The 23,278-nt window shown below is 41.5% G+C and overlaps 1 protein-coding gene across 1 annotated transcript in view; it reads right to left on the bottom strand.

The window, feature by feature from the left end:
* The window catches only part of Znf41 (zinc finger protein 41), a 42,644-nt gene that overhangs the window by 9,305 nt on the left and 10,061 nt on the right, over window positions 1-23,278 (bottom strand). Inside the window, exons 3-4 of the mRNA XM_042684461.1 lie at window positions 6,540-6,666; window positions 6,249-6,344 (exon numbers count right to left, since the gene is read on the bottom strand). Coding sequence (XP_042540395.1) covers window positions 6,249-6,344; window positions 6,540-6,666 — 223 coding nt within the window. The remainder of the gene's footprint in view (window positions 1-6,248; window positions 6,345-6,539; window positions 6,667-23,278) is intronic.

Genomic DNA, 23,278 nt, shown 5'->3' with positions numbered 1-23,278 from the left:
ACCCAGACTCTCAGCCAACCCAGGACCAAGACTGAGCTTCATCAATTGATCCAGGAACCAATCCAGAACCAAGCAAAGACAGCCACCTATTAATCAAAACAGTCAGAGTTTCAGATTAGTCTCCAATAATCCCTGAAGCCCCATGTGAAAATCACAGAGAAAAATTACAAGATTTATCAATACCCAGGATAGCAAGCTACCTCCCAAAGCCAGCAGCCACCCAGAGGAGAGCCCCAGTGGAAACAAAGCAGGAATGGAAGACAAATGCTACATCCAAGAGATACTGGAGGCAATGACTCAAGAATTAAAGTGAGAAATAGATCAGAAATTTAAAGAACACAGAAACAAAATATCAAAAAAGATGCAGGATTTCAAACAGGGGATGCATGCAAAAATAGATGCAGCACTCACCTTGCTAAGAGATGAGATTAATACTGAGAACTAACATAGAAGCCATAAATGGCTCAATTTCTTCCATGCCAACCACAATGGAAGCCATAGTTAACAGAGTGAATGAAATGGAAATTAGAATATCAGATAAGGAAGACAAAATGTAGCAACTGGAAAAAGTCACAGATAAGGAAAAATTATGCCAAAGGGAAATCCAAGAACAAGCAGACAGTGACAAGAAGTTTAACCTTTGTGTAATTGTAGTGGATAAAGGTGAGGAATATCATAGCAAGGGAATGCAACACCTATTCAGTAAGATTATCAATGAAAATTTTCCCTATCTTAAAAGAAAACATCTTACCTACATAACAGAAGCATATAGAATACCTAACAATCAAGGTCCCAGGAGAAACACTTCTAGGCACATTATAGTAAAAATGATAGATCTGAATAATAAAGAAACAATCTTATATGCAGCAAAAACAAAGAAGGAGCTACACTATAATGGGAAAAAAATCAGAATCACTGTAGATCTCTCCACACAGACACTAAATGCAAGGAAAGCCTGGGAAAGTATGATCTGAGCCCTGAGAACCAATAACTGCCAGCCCAGACTGATATACCCAGCAAGGCTAGCATTCACATTCAGTGGAGAAACTAAATTTTTTTTGGGGGGGGGTCCGGTTGTGGGGCCTGAACTCTGGGCCTGGGCGCTGTCCCTCAGTTCTTCAGCTCAAGGCTAGCACTCTACCACTTGAGCCACAGCGCCACTTCCGGCTTTTTTCTTTTTGCTTATGTGGTGCTGAGGAATCGAATCCAGGGCCTCATGCATTGCAAGGCAAGCGCTCTACCACTGAGCCATCTTCCCAGCCCCGAAACTAAAATTTTTAATAGTAAAGAAAAACTAAATGAGTTCATAAACAATACACCAGTACTACAAAGAATATTGAGAGGAGGAACACAACCTGAAGAAAACAATCAAGACCAAGGAATCTTCATCAGACAGATATCACTAGAAGTCCAACTTAGTAAGCCCAGGAGAAAAGGAAAGAAGAAAAACTTAAGAAAGCAGGAAATTGACAGGAAATACACTGCATCTCTCTATAATAATCGTAAATATTAACAGGCTCAATTCACCAATCAAAAGAAAAAGAACTGCAGATTGCATCAGGTGTGTCTTCAAGAGACACACCTCACAACCAAACAAAAACAAACTCTGAGTAAAGGGATGGAGAAAGATCTACCATATAAATTCTCCAAGCAGGAAAGCAGGAGTTACCATCCTGATATCTGACAAAATAAACTTTTAATTAACATCAATACAAAAAGACAAAGAAGGACACTACATATTAATACAGGGAACAATCCAAGAAGAGGATATTACCATTATCAACTTATACTCTCCAGACATTGGTGCACCCAAATATGTTAAGCAAATATTCTCAAACTTACAGAATAAAATAGCTCCAAATACAATAATACTCGCACCAAAGGACAGGTCTACCAACCAGAGGATTGGCAAAGAAGCCTCTGAATTAAGCGATGCCATATTTCAAGTGGAACTAGTTGAGATCTACCGAGTTTTCCATCCTAAAACGACAGTACACATTCTTCTCAGCAGCTCATGGAATGTTCTCCAAAATAGACCATATCATAGTTCCTACAAGGAATTTAAGCAAATAAAAGGGGATTGACATAATCCCGTGTATCCTATCTGATCAAAGTGGAATCAAGCTAGTTCTCAACAACAAAGTATACCGTAGAAATTACTCAAATACATGGAAATTGAACAGCACACTTCTGAGCAACACCTGGGTCACAGAAGAAATTGAAGAAATTAAAAAAAGTTCTTACAATTCAAAAAAAATGAATATACATCACAAAGAAACCTGTGAGACACAGCAAAAGCAGTCCTGAGGGGCAAATGTATCACTCTCAGTGCACACATCAAGAAAATAGTGACAAACCAAGTAAATAATTTCACGTTGCAACTAAAACTGCTAGAAAAGCATGAAAAAAATTGTACCTAAAATTACTAGATGGAGTGAGATAACCAAAATAAGAGCTAAAATTAACAAGATAGAAACTAAGAAAACTATAAATAAAATTAATAAAACAAAAAACCGGTTTTTTGAAAAAATAAAATTGATGGACCTTTGGTAAGATTAACTACAAAAAGAAGAGAGGAAACCCAAATCAATAAGATCAGGTATGCCATGGGAAAAATTACAACAAATACCCAAGATATCCAAACAATTATAAACATTTATTTTCAGAATCCATACTCACTAAGGAAAGAAAACCTAGGAGAAATGGATGAATTCTTAGAGAAATACAAATTTCCCAAACTGAACCAAGAAGAAATAAATCAATTAAATAAGCCAATATCTTACAATGAGATAGAGGAAGCAATCAGAAGTCTTCCAACAAGGAAAACCCAGGACCAGATGGATTCACTATGGAATTCTATAAGACCTTTAAAGAGTAAATAATACCTCTAATTCTCAGACTCTTCTGGGAAATAGAAACAGAGGGAACTATCCCAAACTCATTCTATGAAGCCAATATTACACTAATCCCCAAACCAAGCAAAAATCCAACAAAAAAGAGAACTACAGACCAATCTCCTTGATGAACACTGATGCAAAGGTCTTTAACAAAATTCTAGCCAACAGAATCCAGAAACACATAAAAAAGAAATCATACATGACAACCAAGTAGGCTTCATTCCAGAGATGCAGGGATATTTTAACATAAGTAAATCAATAAATGTAATCCATCACATCAACAGATCAAAGGTCAAGAACCATGATTATCTCCATTGACTTGGAAAAAGCTTTTGATAAGATACAACATTCATTCATGCTAAAAGCTCTGGAGAAAACAGGAATAGAAGGAACATTCCTTAAAACAATAAAATCCAGGCTAGGAAGGTGGCTCAGTGGTAGAGCACTTGCCTTGCATGCCTGAGGCCCTGGGTTCGATTCCTCAGCACCACATAAGCAAAAAGAAAAAAGTCATTGAGTGGCACTGTGGCTCAAGTGGTAGAGTGCTAGCCTTGAGCTGAAGAGCTGAGGGACAGCACCCAGGCCCAGAGTTCAGACCCCACGACCGGACCCAAAAAAACAAAACAAAACAATAAAATCCATATACAACAGATCAATAGCCAATATTATACTTAATGGGGAAAAACTACAATCAATTCTCCTAAAATCAGGAACAAGGCAAGAATGCCCACTCTCACCACTCCTCTTCAATATAGTTCTGGAATCCTTACTTAGCCAGAGCAACAAGGCAAGAAAAAGACATTAAAGGAATCTGCATAGGGAAGGAAGAAGTTGAACTATCCCTTTTTGCAGATGACATATTATACCTCCATGATTCCAAAAATTCCACCCCCAAACTCTTAGAACTTATAAACCACTTCGGCAAAGTAGCAGGATACAAAATTAACCCACAAAAATCAGTTGCCTTTCTGTACACCAACAATGTTCAATCAGAAAGGAAAATAAAGGAAACAACCTCATTCACAATAACCTCAAAAAAATTAGAATATATAGGAATTAACCTAATCAAAGATGTAAAACAACTCTTTAATGAAAACTATAAAAATTTAAAGCAAGAAATTATAGAGGACACTAGGAAATGGAAAGACCTTCCATGTTCTTGGATAGGCAGGCAGACAATATAGTGAAAATGGCCATACTGCCAAAATTGATATGCAATTCCTATTAAAATCCCAATGATGTTCATTACTGAAATACAGAAAACCGTCCAAAAATTCATATGGAACAACAAAAGACCTAGCATAGCCAACACAATTCTAGGCATAAATGACAACACGTGAGGGATCTCAATGCCAGACTTTAAACTCTACTATAGAGCCATAATAACAAAGACAGCTTGGTACTGGCACAAAAACAGACCCGAAGACCAATGGAATAGAAGATCCAGAAATAGGGGCTGGGAAGTTGGCTCAGTGGTAGAGCGCTTGCCTTGCATGCCTGAGGCCCTGGGTTCGATTCCTCAGCACCACATAAGAAAAAAGCCGGAAGAGGTGCTGTGGCTCAAGTGGTAGAGTGCTAGCCTTGAGCTGAAGAGCTGAGGGACAGCACCCAGGCCCAGAGTTCAGGCCCCACGACCGGACCCCAAAAAAAAAAAAAAAAGAAGATCCAGAAATAAAACCATGCGCTTACAGTCAGCTGATATTTGACAAAGGAGCCAAAGACATACAGTGGAAGAAACATAGCCTCTTCAACTACTGGTGCTGGGAAAACTGGGCGGCCACATGCAGAAAACTAAAAGTGTACCCCAGACTGTCACCATGCACTAACATCAACTCAAAATGGATTAAAGACCTTAATCAGACCTGAAACTCTGAAACTACTGCAGGACAGAGTAGGAGAGACACTTGAACTTATAGGTAAAAGCAGAAACTTCCTGAACCAAGTCCCAGGGTCACAAAAAATTGGAGAGGGACTAGACAAATCGGACTACCTTAAAAAGTTTCTGCACAGCTAAAGACATAGCAACTAAACTAGAAAGACAGCCAACTAACTGGGAAAAAATATTTATCAGCAATACACAAGACAAGGGGCTAATATCCTGTATATACAGAGAACTCAAGAAACTAATCCCTCCCAAACCTAATAAACCAATTACTAAATGGGCAAGGGAACTAAAGAGAGACTTCTCAGAAGAAGAGATAAAAATGGCAAAGAAACACATGAGGAAATGTTCACTATCCCTTGTTGTAAAGGAAATGCAAATTAAAACAACCCTGAGATACCACCTTACCCCAGTCAGAATGGCCCACATCCTAAATTCAGCCAACAACAAATGCTGGCAGTGATGTGGATAAAGAGGAACCCTATTGCACTGCTGGTGGGAATGTACACTAATATAACCACTTTGGAAAGCAGTCCGGAGGGTCCTCAGAAAGCTAAATATAGACCTTCCCTATGACCCAGTCATACCACTCCTAGGCATCCATCCTGAACAACAGGAGCCAGGATACAAGGACACGTGCACCTCCATGTCCATTGCAGCACTGTTTATAATAGCCAGGATATGGAAACAACCCAGATGTCCCACCACAGATGAATGAATCCAAAATTTGTGGTACCTATATACAATGGAATATTATGCAGCCATTAGAAAGGACAAAATAATGGCATTTGCAGGGAAATGAATAGAACTAGAAAAAATCATATTGAGTGAGGTAAGCCAAGAGAAAAGAGACAAAGGGCACATGATCTCCCTGATAAATGGATGTTAAACCCAAAACATAAGGAGATACAACAAAGTAAACAATACTCGAGAAACAAAGGACCTCCACTCATCTGGTCAAATCATTACTAAATGACCTCATGCTGCTGACCACATATATGGTATATATGTTTACATCTGAGGGAAACTAGGAGGAGGACACTGAAACAGAGGGAATCAGGGGAAAACATACAACAGCAGGACCCATCAGCTGCACTGGTCATTGATCAAAACGAACTAAGCAACTCAATGGCAGCGATGGGAAGGAGGAAATAAGCGGGAAAGAGGGAATAGCTGACACTATGCAAAAGGAAAGAAATGTCTCACCCACTGTGGAAGAAATAACTGTATTATCAAAGCTCATAGAACTCATAAACTTTATAGACCATGATAAAGACAATTTGCCCCATGAAGGTTAGAATGTGTTTGTGACTTTAACTAAGTATCACTGTCTCACAATACTGAAATTTGTGAAATTTATGTGATCACTTAATCACAATAAAAAATGCTATTAAAAAAAGATGTGGCCCTTTTCTAGAAGTGAATTTCCTTCTTTTGGTCACACTTGCCTTCCTGGATCACTCACTCACCCAAACAGCTCTCCTGTGGGGCTTCCTCCTCTGGCGTCCATGGCCCCTCTTCTTGCTCCAACTTGAAGACAGTCTCTGTTTTGGCAATGTGGTACCCTATTAACCAGACATGATACAAGATTGAGTTATCTCAAAGTGCCTTTGTTTCACTGGGAACATAGTAGGGATCACAGGGGAGAAGGAAAATCCTACCAACACCATCACACTCTTCCAATGTCCCAGAGCACATGGCAGCTGGAATGGAAATGTCCCTCTGAGACTTCTGTAGACACACAGGTCACCTGCACTTACCCACTGAGAGAAGGTGGCAGTAGTTCTCCAGTGTCACATCCCAGTACAGGTGCCTCTGACCATGGTTCAAGCTTTGCCACTCCTCCTTGCTGAAATCCACTGTCACATCCTCAAATGACACTGAGAACTGTAACAACACAACCCTATTCAAGGTTATGTGGTCAGCATAGGGGATAAGCATGGGAGAAGATAGATAGGAAGCTGTTTTCAATGCTCTTTACTATGATGTAACATGTAGTTTTCATTAAATAACTAGTTTTATATTTATTGTGAGAAAAACTTACTATTTTTTCAATAGTTTTGTATTGTAAAAATACTATGTAGAAGCCGGGCGCTGGTGGCTCACACCTGTAATCCTAGCTACTCAGGAGGCTGAGATCTGAGGATCGCAGTACAAAGCCAGCCCAGGCAGGAGAGACTGTGAGACTCCTATCTCCAATAAACCACCAGAAAACCGGAAGTGGCGCTGTAGCTCAAGTGGTAGAGCACTCGCCTTGTGAGCTGAAGAGCTGAAGGACAGCGCCCAAGCCCAGAGTTCAAGCCCCACGGCCGACCAAAAAAAAAATACTGTGTAGAGAGGCTACAGTTACATGAGTAAGGTAATGGGTATATTTCCTCTCAAGCATTATTGCCTCCTCCTCCTTTGTTTTTCCCCTACCATCCCTTCCTTTCCACCTCCCCAAATATTGCCCCCTACCCCAGAGCTGAAGTTGTAAAGTTCATTTTCAACATAATGTCTTGTACATCTCATTGTTACAATGGGTCAACCTGTATCCCTACTTAAGCATTTTGTTTTTTTCCCTTCCCCTCCCTAAATTAGAAAAGTATATATACAAGATGCAGGGCACCGGAATCTAATACAGTGAAAACAGGAGTTATACCATGGGGGGAGGAGCAATCCAAAGAAACAAAAAAATCACATAGTACATTATAAGTATGTCAAAAACAATAGCAAGGGCTGGGCGCCGGTGGCTCACACCTGTAATCTTAGCTACTCAGGAGGCTGAGATCTGAGGATCACAGTTCAAAGCCAGCCTGGGCAAGAAAGTCCAAGACTCTTAACTCCAATAAACCACTCGAAAACCGGAACTGGCGCTGTGGCTCAAGTGGTAGAACTCTCGCCTTGAGCTGAAGAGCTGAGGGACAGCACCCAAGCCCAGAGTTCAAGCCCCATGACAAAAAAAAAAAAAAAAAACAAAAAAAACACAACATGGCTGGGAAGGTGGCTCAGTGGTAGAGCGCTTGCCTTGCATGCACGAGGCCCTGGGTTCGACTGACCAAAAAAAAAAAAATAGCAAGGAAGAAAAAACCACTTGTGTCTCTGTCAGGGTTCATTTCACTTAACATCATTTTATATGGTCATACATACATAGCTTTTGACCTTTTCTGCTTGTCCTAGACATATGTTAGGTATTGCAATTAAGGGAAACCATGGGACCTATGTTTCTTTGGGCCTGGCTTACTTCACTTAATATAATTTTTTCCGTCTTTCCATTTCCTAGCAAATGGGGCGATGTCATTCTTTCTGGTAGAGGCACAGAATATATATATATATGTATATATATATATATATATACATATATATATATATATATACATATATATATATATATATATATATATACCGCATTTTCTTGATCCATTCATCTACTGAGGGGCATCTGGGTTGGTTCCATAGCTTAGCTATCGCAGCATTATTTGCCATAGCTAAGAAAAATTTATTATTAAACAACTATAATCCTAGCTACTCAAAAGGCTGAGATTTGAGGACCACAGTTTAAAGCCAGCCTGGGAAGGAAAGTTGTGTGACTCTTATCTCTATCTACCGAAAAGCCAAAGTGGAGCTGTGACTCAGGGGCAGCACCCAGGCTAGCCCCAACAATAGCACATAAAAAATGCAGTATAGGGCTGGGAAGGTGGCTCAGTGGTAGAGCACTTGCCTTGCATGCACGAGGCCCTGGGTTCGATTCCTCAGCATCACATAACCAGAAAAAAAAAGCCGGAAGTGGTGCTGTGGCTCAAGTGGTGGAGCACTAGCCTTGAGCTGAAGAGCTGAGGGACAGCGCCCAGGCCCAGAGTTCAGGCCCACAACCGGACCCAAAAAAAAAAAAATGCAGTATAATGTACAATGAAATGTTCAGACATAAAAATGTGGTACTAAAACATAAATAACAGAATGTTACGTAAAAGAAGCCATATATAAAAGCCACATATTATTTGATTTCAGTCAGATGAAGTGGCTAGAATAAAGACTGCTGATGGGCTGGGAAGGTGGCTCAGTGGTAGAGTGCTTGCCTTGCATGCCTGAGGCCCTGGGTTTGATTCTCAGCACCATATAAGCAAAAAGAAAAAAGCCGGAAGTGGCGCTGTGGCTCAAGTGGTAGAGCGCTAGCCTTGAGCTGAAGAGATGTGGGACAGCGCCCAGGCCCAGAGTTCAGGCCCCACGACCAGACCCCCCCCATCCCCCAAAAAAAGAAGCCTGCTGAGACAGATTAGTGATCACTTAGGGCATGGGGGACACAGGAAGGAGTGGGAAAGGAAGATGATGGTTACAAGGGCATGTACATGTATGAGGGTTCTTTTCTTTGTGTGCCAGTACTGGTGACTTAAACTCAGGACCTGAGTGCTGTTCCTCAGCTTTTGTGGACAAGGCTGGTTTTCTAACTCTTGAACCACAGCTCTGCTTCCAGCTTTTTGCTGCTTAATTAGAGATAAGAATCTTAGACTTTCCTGTCCTGGCTGACTTTGAAACAATATCCTCAGATCTCTTCCTCCTTAGTAGCTAGGATTACAGCCTTGAGACACCAGTGCCTGGCTGGGGAAGTCTTCTTCCCCCCAGTCCTGGGGCTTGAACTCAGGGCCTGGGCATTGTCCCTGAGCCTCTTTGTACTCAAGGTTAGTGTTCTACCACATGAGCTACAGAACCACTTCTGGCCTTTTCTGAGTGGTTTGTTGGAGATAAGTGTCTCATGAACTTTTCTGCCCAGGGTGGCTTTGAACCATATCCTCAGATCTCTGTCTCCTGAGTAGCTAGGATTACAGGTATGAGCCACCAGTGCCCATCTGGGGGATTCTTTTCAAAGTGAGAAAAACTGCTGTAAAATAGATTCTGCCAAACTGGTGCAGTGGTACATACCTAGCCTTTCTGCTATTCAGGAGCCTAAGAGTTCAAGGTCAACCTGGATAACATAGTAACACCCTGTCTCTTAAAAAAAAATAGATTGGGCAGTGGAGCTATGGTTCAAGTTTAGAGTACCTGCCTAGCAAGTGTAAGGCCCTGAGTTCAAACTCCAGTATTGTAATAAAACAAAATGGGATTTTGCTATTCAAACTGTCCCAGATTTGGCCACAGAGAACTGTCAAACTGGCTCCTGCCCTCTGAAAGTCTCTCACTTTTTCAGCAATTCCTTACTTTCTGGCAGCTCTTCCAGGATCATTTTGCACTTTGTACTAGCCCTGCCGTCAGCTTCAGCAACTTCTCCATGAACCCTAGTTCCTATTAGTGAATGGTATTTAAAAATCAAGGTGTTACTCAGGAGGCTGAGATCTGAGGGTCATAGTTTAAAGCCATCCTGGGCAAGAAAGTCCATGAGACCCTTAGCTCCAATAAACCACCAGAAAACCAGAAGTGGCTCTGTGGCTCAAGTGGTGAAGTGCTAGCCTTGAACTGAAGAGCTGAGGGATAGCGCCCAGGCTCAGAGTTCAAGCTCCACAACGGACAAAAAAAAAAAAAAGGCAACACATGAACCTGCATTGGATCCTGAAATGGGGTTGGGACTTATAAGTGACATTACTAGAACAACTGGAGAAACTATATAGGGAAAACCCTCAACTTATGCTTTAGGATTATTCAAACTTTCAATGGTACAAACGCAATACCCATATAACTAGTCTTGTTTTCACTTCCAGTCCAATATTCAATAAGTTACATGAGAAATTCAACACTTTATTATAAAATAAGGCTTGTAGATGTCTTTTCCTAACTGTAGACTAAGTGTTCTGAGCACATCTGAGGTAGTCTAGGCTAAGTTACAAAGCTAATAAGTAACTGTATGCACTCTGGGGCTTGAACTCAGCTGACACTGCATGCTGTCACTGAGCTTTTGTGTTCAAGGCTAGCACTCTATCACTTGAGAAACAGTCACACTTCTGGCTTCTTTTTTGTGATTAATTGGAAATAAGAGTTTGATGGACTTTCCTGTCTGGATTGGCTTTGAACTGTGATCCTCATATCTTAGCCACTTGAGTAGTGAGGATTACAGGTGCAAGCCATAGGCACATGTACACACCTGTACATGTGCTAGTACTAGGACTTAAACTCGGGGTCTTATATTCTCTCTTGGCTTTTTTCGCTCAAGGCTAGTGCTCTACTACTTGAGCCACAGTCCTACCTCCAGCATTTTTTTCTGGTTAATTGGAGATAAAGAGTCTCACAGACTTTTCTACCCAGTCTGGTTTGAACCACAATCCTCAGACCCCAGCCTTCTGAGTAGCTAGGATGATAGGCATAAGCCACCAGGGCCCAGCTATATTAGTGTAGTTTAATGTCAGTGTTAAATTCTTTTACCTTTTTAATTTTGAGTAACATTAACTGTACTGTTAAATATATTTATTTATTTATTTTAGCTGATCTTGGGGCTTGAATTCTGGGCCTGTGCTCTGTCCCTAGGCTCCTTTGCTCAAGGCTAGCACTCTACCACAGTACCATTTCCAGCTTTTAAAAAAATGTGATTATACTTACTGCCAGCCCTACACTCCATAACTTCAGTCCTGTTAAGACTGCAGCTGCACCTTGCAATCATGAAGTTCTCCTGATTTTTGTTGTCCTTACGAAAATTTACCAGATCACATATTACCCAATCATCTTTTCATAAGTACATCCTTACTTCATAGATACACCGGTCCTAGTCTTTTGATAGCTGAACACATCTCAGCTTTGTGTTAGAATTTTTGGTAACTTTATGTGTCTCTAGTTTTGAACTTTAACTAGAAATGGGTTGGGTATAATAATCTGAATCAAAGGCAAAAAATGAAATACATAACCTACAATTAAGATGCGTAAGGGATGGGCTGGGAAGTTGGCTCAGTGGTAGAGTGCTTGCCTTGCATGCGTGAGGCCCTGGGTTCGATTCCTCAGCACCACATAAGCAAAAAAAAAAAAAAAAGATGCGTAAGGGAGGGCTGGAAAGGTGTCTCAGTGTTAGAATGCTTGCCTTGAATGCATGAAACTCTGGTTCAATTCCTCAGCACCACATAAACAGAAAAAGCTGGAAGTGGCGCTTTGGCTCAAATGGTAGAGTGCTCGCCTTGAGCTAAAGAGCTGAGGCACAGCACCTAGGCTCAGAGTTCAAGCTCCATGACTGACTTTAAAAAAAAAGATGTGTAAGGGAAAGGCAGGGTTAAGAGTGGGTGGGTGAGAATGTTGAAAGGGGTGACAGTGATCAAGATGCACTGAATTCATATACTGCTTTGGTGAATGGCACCTCCTTTTTATTTTTTTAAAAATTTTAACAGTAAATAAATAGATATACTTTATTGTCAATTTTCCTTCTACATTTTTTTATTGTGAACATACTGTACAGAGGGGTTGCTTTGTATGTCCCTCCCCCAGAGTATAACCCCTGCTTTCACTGTATTTGATGTCGGTATAATTTGTGGAGGGGAAGGGGAAAAACAAGTCGTTTAAATAAGGATACAGATGGACCCATTGCAACAATGAGAAGTACACAAGTTGTCAAGTCGAAAATGAACTTTACAACTTTGGTGGGGGGGGAGGATTGAGGGGGGAGGCTGGGAAGGGATGTGAAGGGTAAACAAAGGAGGAGGCTGCAATGCTTGATAAGAAATGTACTCATCTTGGCACCTCCTTTTTAAAGTGAATAAAAATACTTTTTTAAAAGTGTGATTAATTGGAGAAAGGAGTCTTACAGACTTTCCTGCTTGGGCTGGCTTTGAACCATGATCTTCAGATCTCAGCCTTCTGAGTATAGGGTTACAGGCGTCAGCCACAGATGCCTAGACTCTTAAATATTTTAACAATTGCTGCTGCCTTCATGTTGAATGAATATCCTGAGCTGGTGGAGGAAAGACCTTCACCTCTCCCTCCTTCCCTGAAAGTCACAACTACAGAGAATATGTCCACATAACAGGTGACACAATATGAGCACTGGCAGACACAAGAGAAATATTGGCAAGGTATACTGCCATGCGCACCTTTTTTGATCTTTTCACTTACCAAGATAGAAAGTTTGACACTCATCATAGGTAGGAAGGCAGATATTGGGTAGTAGAAGAGGGATTTATAGCACTGATACTCAGATTGTAGCCTCATTTGCTACATTTGGAAAAGTTTCATTTGTCTGGGCAGTTTCTACCTCAGAGAATGGCACTGGATCCCTACTCCCACATAAGCCCCCAAAATACAGCTTCTCACTGCTCTCAGTCAATCACACAGCAATGTCTTCTTTCTGAGCCTTCTCAATCCCAGCACACTCTGCACCTTACCCCTGGAGGTATACTGGGCTGTGAAGACTATCTACTGTTCATTCTGTCTTTGATTCCTGGACAAGTCGTTCTGGCTCACCTTGGAGTTGGCTGGAGATTTCAGGCCTCTTGCCTCAGGACACTTCTACTCACTAGTGCTCCCAGAACATTCTCTATTCTTTCCTTCATCTCTTTCTTTCTTTCTTTTTCTTTCTTTCCTTCCTTTCTCTTTTCTTTATTTTTCTCCTTCCTTCCTTTCTTTCTTTCTTCCTCCCTCCCCCCCCCCCCCCTTTCTGTTGGTCGTGGTGCCTGAATGCTGGGCCTGGGCGCTGTTCCCTCAGCTCTTCAGCTCAAGACTAGCATTCTACCACTTGAACCACAGCGTCACATCTGGCTTTTTCTGCTTATGTAGTGCTGAGAAATCGAACCCAGGGCTTCATGCATGCAAGGCAAGCACTCTACCACCAAGCCACGTTCCCAGTTCCTCTCTATTCTTTTTTTGTGTACGTGTCCAATCCTAGGCCTTAACTCATGGTGTGAGTGCTGTCACTCAGCTTTCTTGTTGTTGTTGTTCAAGTCTAGTGCTCTGTCACTTGAGCCACAGTTCTCCTTCTGGCTTTTTTTTTTTTGGGTGCTTAATTGGAGGTAAGAGTGTCCTGGACTTTCCTGCCCAGGTTGGCTTTGATCTGTAATTGTCAGATTTCAGCCTTCTGAATATTATAGGCAAGAGCCATCAGTGTGTGGCTTCTACACTGTTCTTACAGAATGTGCAGTTATTACCCTGCCCTTCCACCTCACCCTAGGCTAGCAGAGAGGCTTCCACTACAGTTTGAAGCCTAGTAAGAAAATGAACGGAGGGGCTGTCTCAAGTTGCCCTTAACCAGAGGCAGCTACCCAGATGCTTGCAGGTTCCCCTTTGGCTGCATTGGTATTTTGCATGCTAGGTCTTTGGGTGGCCTTGCACTGACCCAGCTTTCTTTTCCAGTCTCATTTATAGTTCTCAAGAACAATATAAACTGTGCTTGGAATTCAACATCCTGAAATAGGGACAGACTGGTTAGACCAGTCTGGGCATACGATGATTAGATTCCATTCACCCCAGGCAGGTTTCTGGAGCCTTGAGCCTTGAAGGACCAGCTTACATCAGGCCCCAGGTTCCTGTTGAAAATAAACCTGTTCTGTGTAATATGTGTGCCAGGACACTCTGCTGCATTTAACTCTGTCAAGCTGGTAGACTGAGTGTCATCCTGTTTCTGTTTTAGCTGCTACCTCTGGCTGTTCCCTGCCTCCACCACTAGTCCTCCTTTTCTTTCTGTGGCTTTCTCCATTTCCATGGGCTGCTCTCTATCCAGTTGTTTTGTTGTTGTTGTTGGTGGTGATGGTGGTATGTGTGTGTATGTGCTGGTCTTAGAGCTTAAACTCAGGTGTAGGCACTGTCCCTGAGCTTTTGTGCTCTATTACTTGAATCACAGCTCCACTAGCAGGTTAATTGGAGATAAGAGTCTCATAAACTTTCTTGCCTGGGCTGGTTTTGAATCATGAGCCTCAAATCTGAGCTACCTGAGTAGCTAAGATTACAGGTGTCAACCACCAGTGCCCAACCTTTAATTTTTTTAAAAGAATTGCTCTATTTTATTACCAGTTCTGTTATTAACCTCTCACCGTTAACCTCTCACTAACTCACTGTATCTAATCTATAACTATCATAAACCAGGAGTGATGGCACACCTCTGATTGTACTACTCAGGAGGCTGAAGGTTGTAGAGTTTGAGATCAGCCTGTGCTATGTCCAGGCCAGCTTGTGATACAAAGTAATACTATCTCAAAAGTAAAACAGCATAGATATGCATGTACAGGTAAAGATATAACTATAGTTATGTTAATGAAAGAGACACACGGTGAGACATGTGCCCTTAGACAATTGTACCACTGCATAAACATCATAATGTGTGCTTCCCCAAAGACATCTATATCACTAGGCAACATAATCTTAGAAGATCCCTATGGTCTACGCAGTCTGTTCTCAAGTGAATTATCTGTAAGAGGCATTTGACTATCTATAAAGTTTGGTACTATCTGACATGTCAAGAATCTGAAGGCTTTGGAATGGGTCCCTTGATTTCAAAATTGCTGAGAGTCAATTTTAAATGTTCAGACCACAAAAAGGTTAAGTATGCGAAGTGATGGCTATATTAACTTGGTTTACTCATTGTATAATGTAGTATCTCAAAATATTGTATAAATATATATAATTACCAATTAAAAATAACATTTCACAAATAGAAGGCTAGCTGACATGATAAATGTATGAAGAAAAATATTGACTTATCTAGAACATTATGCTAAACTACTGAGTTGAAAAGGAGATAACAAAGCCAGATGAGGGTGGCTCATACCCATAATCCTAACTACTAAGGAGGCTAAGATCTGAGGATTGAGGTTCAAAGCCAGCCCAAGCAGGAAAGCCTGTGAGACTCTTATCTCCAATTAACCACCAAAAACCAGAAATGGAGCTGTGGCTCAAGTGGTAGAGTACTAAACTTGAGCTTTTGCTCTTGTAAGCTCAGGGACAGTGTCCAAGCCCTGAGTTAACACCCCAGGACTGGCACAAAAGAAAAAGAGATAACTAGGGCTGATAACATGGTTCAAGTGGTGAGTAGAACTTGTGGCCTTGAGTTTAACCCAGTAACACTAACCTACTGAGGGAGCAGCTCAGTGGTGCAGTGTTTGCTTAATATGTGTAAGGGCCCAAGTTTAATTGACAGCACCACAAAAAAGGCAACCAAATAATATGATTCCATTTTTAAACCTTAGCTTTATGTGTATATGGTATATATGCATACTCACAGCCCCACAAGTACACACACACACACACACACACACACACATATACACAAAGAAAAAAATGACTAAAAGGAAATATACTCAATGTTAATGATTAGCTTTGGGTAATGCTGGAGTTACAAGTAATTTTCTATTCTCTATTTGCTAACCTGTTTCCTAAGACTTTACGAAAATATTTAATGACAAAAATCAAAATAATTATTTTATTACTTTTTTTTGGGGGGGGGAGTTCAGTCGTGGGGCCTGAACTCTGGGCCTGGGCGCTGTCCCTCAGCTCTTCAGCTCAAGGCTAGTGCTCTACCACTTGAGCCACAGCGCCACTTCTGGCTTTTTTCTTTTTGCTTATGTGGTGCTGAGGAATCGAACCCAGGGCCTCATGCATGCAAGGCAAGCGCTCTACCACTGAGCCACCTTCCCAGCCCCCAAAATAATTATTTTAAAATTTAATATTTATCCAATGACCACAGAACTCTAAGCTCCTGTGGCAGCATGACCTTCTCCCAAGTGACAGCATCCAGTGGATGGTTTGAAAGGAAGGAGCTGTGAGCAGGGTCTGGCTCTCTTGTGGTAGGAAAACTTGGTGCTCTGCTGCTTTGTTGTGAGACAGCAGTACATAGTCAAGGGATTAGTCTTCAGGCCCGCACCATTGCTGCCAACCTGATAACCTAGGCTAGTGACATACCCACTCAAGCTATTCTGTTCATGTTTGAATGGAGGAAGGAGAGTCTAGCCCTCCTGATCTTTGGTCACTCTTCCACTCTGCCAGTCTCTAAGTTTTAAGCAAAAGGATTTCTGCACCTTAAGTAGGATAGGGGAGAAATCAGCAACTCACCAGAGAAGAGGAAGAAAAGGGACTTAGGTAGTCATCAGATAAACATCTGTGAAGAACTCACGGAGAGGACAGGGCTGTGCTGGGGTCAAGGGTTGTATCTCCATGGCCCGTAGCTATGCTCAGCTTCCTTAGGCCACAAGGCTGGGCCCTCTTCATATCTCCCTCTCCTCCATCAGTGACCTTGCCTTTTCCAGCCATACCTACAGGACTCTGGGTGTTCTGAGTTCAGTCATGTGGCGTTAACTCACAAGGAGGAGATTACAATATATCTCTGGAGCAACAAGGCCCAAATCTACAGCTTCCAATCACTCATCTGCCTTGAGGCCCTGGGGGCAGGTCAGAAGTGTCTCTTCACCAAATGAATGTCTGTCCCTGGAGTTTTTTCCTTCCCCACATGAACCTCCATGTCCCTCTGCAGATATGTACAGGGACGACTGGGAAGAGCTCCCATTTTCTGGCCGGTATACACTGGGCCTCAGCCCCAGCCATGTGCTTTTCTGCTTCTGTTTCAGTCCCTTCTTAGAAGCTTAAAGGTGGGCTGGCATCTGAAGACTCAATCAGGGAGGCTGGTGCAGTTGAGCTGTGTGCGCTCCAACTCCACCTGCCCCCAACTGTTGCCAAGAAGCTCAGAAAGCTGGAAAGACAGCGTACATATGGTTTTCCACTTCCTGGTCACCTTCAAACACGTTCTGGGAACAACAAAGGGAAGCTTATTTGCTGGATGCTATGGAAAAGGCCAGCAAAACTAACACCAAGTATTAGCATGGATGCAGTGAAAGCATCACACCATTTGGTGTAAAATGAATAGGGGCTGGTTTCTGGCTGTAGCTGAGATCTGAGCAAGTCATTCTAGGCGGTGTTTCTTCACCTTCTAGCAAGATGAAAATACCTAATCTCTTAAGAGTTAAATGAAATGATGTACATGAAGCACTTAGACCTATCTAGCCCCTGGAACATGACTGGTATTAAATGTTGCTATTATTACAAAATGCAAAGTGTATTTTACCAGATACCTCAATTTCCAGTCATCCCATCCACTAAACAGAACTATTCATAAAATCCACTCAAAGATCACTCAGATTGAGGGAAGAAGGGACTCAAACCCAGGTATGCCTGTGCTTTTTCTCAATCACATGGTATTGTATACTTGATAGTTAAAATAAACATTTTTGTTCCCTGCTGCCTACAAAGTGCTCTGGCTGAGGGATGACCATGTCAATGTACAGTTACAAAATTCAGTGTGCATTCTAAGCAACTCATACAGCTCACTCTTCTTTTGTCAAAGAGGAAAACTTAAGGTTAACCTTTTGCCATTTCTATTTGGGTCCTGAAAGTGAGCAGCATGTCAACACAAGCTTCTATATCATTAGTCAGACTGTTTGACAAAATTGTCAAAAATGGTGCTTATTTCTATAGGTTCTTCAAATAATCACCAACGTAAACAATGAACTCTCAACAGGATATTACCATTAATCTGCTCTAGGAGTCAAAATACTGAGTTTTTACAAGGCTCCATAACTAACAGTCCATATACAGATCCCCTGACCGGTCACAAACATTCCACTCCACCACATACCAAATATCTTACAGTAATGTTCACCATTCCAACCTATGGCTTCAATAAGTCACCTACAGCTTCCAAAGACATAATTCTCAGTGATCCCAAGTTTCTTAGCACCCTAATCAATAATTTTTTTTTTTTTTGTCGGTCGTGGGGCTTGATCACTGGACTTGGGCGCTATCCCTGTACTCTTCAGCTCAAGGTGAGCTCCTTTTTTTGTTGTTGTTGTTGATCGTGGGGGGGCTTGATCTCTGGATTTGGGCGCTGTCCCTGTGCTCTTCAGCTCAAGGAGAGCACTCTACCACTTGAGCTACAGTGCCACTTCCGGTTTTCTAGTGGTTTATTGGCGATAGGAGTCTCACAGTCTTTCCTGCCTGAGTTGGCTTTGAACCAAGATCCTCAGATCTCAGCCTCCTGAGTAACTAGGATTACAGGCATGAGCCACCGGCGCCCTGGCCTCCAACTCTTTTTGTATTAGTATATGTTAGTTGTACAAAGGAGATTTGTTGACATTCCTACATATGTAAATAATGTATCCCAATTAACCTCATCCACCATTCTCCCTCATCCTATTTTCCCTTAAAACAGCTCCATCATGGGCTGGGAATGTGGCTTAGTGGTAGAGTGTTTGCCTAACATGCATGAAGCCCTGGGTTTGATTCCTCAGTACATCATAAACAGAAAAAGCTGAAAGTGGCACTGTGGCAAAGTGGTAGAGTGCTAGCCTTGAGCAAAAGTTGTTCAAGGACAGTGTCCAGGCCCTGAGTTCAAGCCCTAGGACTGGTAAAAAGAAAACAAAAACACAACCCCTACTGGTTTCATTGTTCCATTTATATAAATTCAAATAAACTATGGGGACCATTATTCAGTTTCATCCTCTTAGCCTTCCCTTGCTCCCCCCCGCCCCCCCCCCACCCCCCGCATCTGAGTCTGCTTTACCTTTTTTTTTTTTTGGTCCGGTCGTGGGGCCTGAACTCTGGGCCTGGGCGCTGTCCCTCAGCTCTTCAGCTCAAGGCTAGCGCTCTACCACTTGAGCCACAGTGCCACTTCCGGCTTTTTTCTTTTTGCTTATGTGGTGCTGAGGAATTGAACCCAGGGCCTCAGGCATGCAAGGCAAGCGTTCTACCACTGAGCCACCTTCCCAGCCCTGCTTTACCTTTTATCATTCATATTTTGTATATATTAGTTATACCAAAGGGCTTTACTATGGTACTTCAAATGTATTATGTGCTGCACAAAATAACATTTTCTTGTTTTCTCTTCCTCTGAGCCCCCAATTCCCTGTTCATCAACAGGTTTTATTGTTACATTTCCAACTTTTACAAAACCAAGAATTTCTACAGACTTCAGTCACTTCCCTATACATCTCCAAATATTTCAAGGACTCACCAAAACTAATTCACCAACAATTGTCATAAGAATGACAGATACAGGCCCTGGGTTATCTAATACTATTAGATCTAACTCACTCATCTTCCCACAGAAATTCCCCAAATCCTTGACTCTCAGAGGAACCCAAACAATTTTAACTTTGATTTGGCCCTGAATTTAAAGGACTACAAGATAATGTAAAAACACTTCCAAGCAGAAATAATGTTATTTAAAACAAGAGATTATAGTGGAACCAGACTTTTATTTGCAATAACAGGAGCCATATTAGGAGAAAATATCTACCAATTGAGAGAAAAGAACTGGAACTAATTTCAAATGCTTATTGGCTTGATTTCATTCTTCTGTCAGAACAAAAGAAACAATTTTTAAAGTATTTATAATTCAACATTCTAATGTTTGTATCTCAGAATATAAAGTGAATAGAAGAAAAGCAGTTTTCCCCACCAACTTTTAGCAATAACTTTATTGTACCAGTCTTCAGTTGATAGAATGAAAAACAGGTCCCTAACAAGCAATTTGAGAAGGACTTAAAAACACTTCCAGGCAGAAACATGGTTTGAGCCAGCCCAGGCAGGAAAGTCCATGAAACTCTTTATCTCCACTTAATCAGCGAAGAAGCAAAAAGCAAAAACAAACAAAAAAAAAGTGGAGCTGTGGCTCAAGGAGTGCATAGAGCACTAGCCTTCAGCAAGAGAGCCCTGGGACACCACACAGGCCCTTAGTTCAAGCCCCAGGCCAGGCATGCAAGCACACACGTACACACACACCATCACAAGATGCTACTAATAAATACAAATAAGAAAAACAAGAGGCACATTTGTCAGGATAGAATTTTATATAAGTGTGGAAATTTGATTTTTTAAAAAAACATGAGGACTTCTAATAGCCAAATAACATGTAAGAATGTCCAACCTGCCCACCAAAGAAATATTAAAACCACAAAAGACACAGAACAGACCATAAACTTCAAATAATTCAGTGTTGCTGAGAATGGAAAGAATTTCTCATAAACAGTACTCACTGAAGAAAAAGCACACTAGTGCAGCCCATTCCTATACTAGAAACCCACAGAAATGTTCCCAAATGTGCTGAGGGGGAAGCTCACTGGTAGACTACTTGCTTGCCAAGTGAAAGGGCTTCCTGGGTTCCATCCTTAACAAGGCAAAAGAAAAAAAACCTAAGAAATGTTCTTGTGTAACCTGAGGGCATTGAGACACTCCTAGCACTGAAAATAGCAAAAAGGGGGGAGGGGGCATAGTATATTCCTGAGGGAGAGTATCCACTGGGATCTGAGCTCAAGGGACCTGCAGACAGATGTGGCAAAAATTCAGAAAGGTTTTGGGCCCAATTCACCCACGCCCACAATGCCCATCTCCCCTTTGAGACTCAGATGTTGATACAGAGACTTTCAGTCTCTGGAAGGCCTGCATGGTTGAGAGGAGCTCAGTGGAACCCAGGGATGATGCTGTGTCTGATAAGACATTGGGTTGATAAGACAAGGGTTTGAATGAAAAATCTGAGAGGCGCTTTTGGTTATTATACTTCTGGTTACAGAAGGAGAAGCTGGGCTCCCCTTTGGGCAAGGCCCAACAGGGGTTGGGTTGGAGGAGATTGCCCATTCCCAAGCCATCACTATTTGAGTTGTTGGGTGTGGAGGCATTCAATCCAACACTAGTATGGGTGAACCACCCCAACTTTCTCCCCTGCTTTTGTCGCTGGTTCTCTGACTTAGCATTTGTGGCCCTGCGCACTCGGAACCACACCCGCACATCGTGCTCCTTCAGATTGAGCCTGGAAGCCAGGGCTACCCGAGCCTTATAGTCAGGGTACCCGTCCATCTTGAAATAATTTTCCAGCTCACGATGCTGATCCCTTTTGTAGATCTTGGCATAGGGACCCAGGGACTTTGGGAAGTTCACAAAGTCATTAGGCTCTTGCATCCTGCCTCCTGCTCTGCTCTGGTCCTTGACACTCTCAGGAAAGCAGTCTGAAAAATGACTCTTGCAAATTGTCTATAACTGTATTGGAGTAAAGAAAGATAATTGGGCATTTAGAGTAATAAAATAATTACTAAGTTAAATTTGAATACTCTAGGATATTTCATTTAGCACAATGTTCTGGAGGAGCATAATGTTAACTTACACTATTGCAAATAACTTTTTTTCAGGCTGAATAATACACCATTTAACTAACATGTATACATACATACAGACATCCCATTATTTATCTGCCTGTTGACTTATCTGTTGATCTCTTCAAGTTACTGATCCATTTCCTTTGCAAATATATCCAGAAGAGGAATTGGTGGATCATATAAGTAGTTCCATTTAATTTGTTATCACCACACTACATAATGGCTATAGCAAATTATATTCCCATCCACATATACAAGAATTCCTTTTTCTCCACACCCTTATGTGCACTTTTGTCTTTTTATAATAGCCATCTTTATAATATGATCTATCACTTAAGTTTTGATACACATTTCTCAAATGAATATTGATGCCGAGCAACTTCACATATACCTCCTACTGACCCTTTTCATATGTTCTTAGGAAAAAGATCTATTTAGGTACTTTGTTCATTTTCTTTTTAATTTAGAGAATACTTTATTAGTTTCTGTAATCAAACCCCTTTGTTCATTTTTAAATCAGGTCATTTAAAGATTTTGCTATGGAGATAAATCTAAAGAACTAATGTGAAGGAACACTATGGTTAATAATTGTATTATAGCCGGGTGTCAGTGGCTCACGCCTGTAATCCTAGCTACTTAGGAGGCTGAGATCTGAGGATCATGGTCAAAGCCAGCCAGGGCAAGAAAGTCCCATGAGACTCCTATCTCCAATAAACCACCAGAAAAAACAGAAGCGGCGCTGTGGCTTAAGTGGCAGAGCACTAGCCTTGAACTGAAGAGCTGAGGGACAGCACCTAGGCCCAGAGTTCAAGCCCCACGGGCGGAAAAAAAATGTATTATATATTCAAACTTTAATAAGTAAATTAAGTACAACCATGGAAAATAACACAAAAGTACCATAGAGGTGAATTATGTTAAACTGCTGATATTCAATAATAATTTCATTAAAGATATGCATGGATACATATACCAAAACATATGTGGAAACTTGATCCAAAAGACATATAATCTGGGAGCTGATGACTCATGCCTGTAATCCTGCAACCCAAAAGGCTGAGATCTGAGGATCATGGTTCAAAGTAAGCCCAGGCAGGAAAGTCTGTAAGACTCTTATCTCCAATTAACTACCAAGAAGCCAGAAGAGGAACTGTGGCTCTAGTGGTAGAGTGCTAACCTTGAGCACAAAAAAGCTCAGGTACAGTACCTGGGCCCTGAATTCAAGCCCCAGATCTGGCCCAACAAAATACATATATTCATGGACATGTACTATGTATATATCCATATATGTAATTTATATGTATAAATCAAGAACATGAATCAAACTAGTGGAGTACTTAGAAGGGAAAAAGGTAAAAAACAGAAGGTGAATAATTTTAATACATTGCAAGTATATATGAAAATAGCAAAATTCAATGAAAGCTATTGATCACTAGGGGAATGGGGGAGGGGGGGTCAAGGAAAAAGAAATAGCCTCTGTAGGGGGGTACTAGTGA

Source organism: Dipodomys spectabilis, unplaced genomic scaffold, assembly GCF_019054845.1.
Source record: "Dipodomys spectabilis isolate Male_0828 unplaced genomic scaffold, ASM1905484v1 ptg000087l, whole genome shotgun sequence".
In the NCBI taxonomy this organism is placed as follows: domain Eukaryota; kingdom Metazoa; phylum Chordata; class Mammalia; order Rodentia; family Heteromyidae; genus Dipodomys; species Dipodomys spectabilis.
This window is presented reverse-complemented; position numbering and strand designations above follow the sequence as displayed.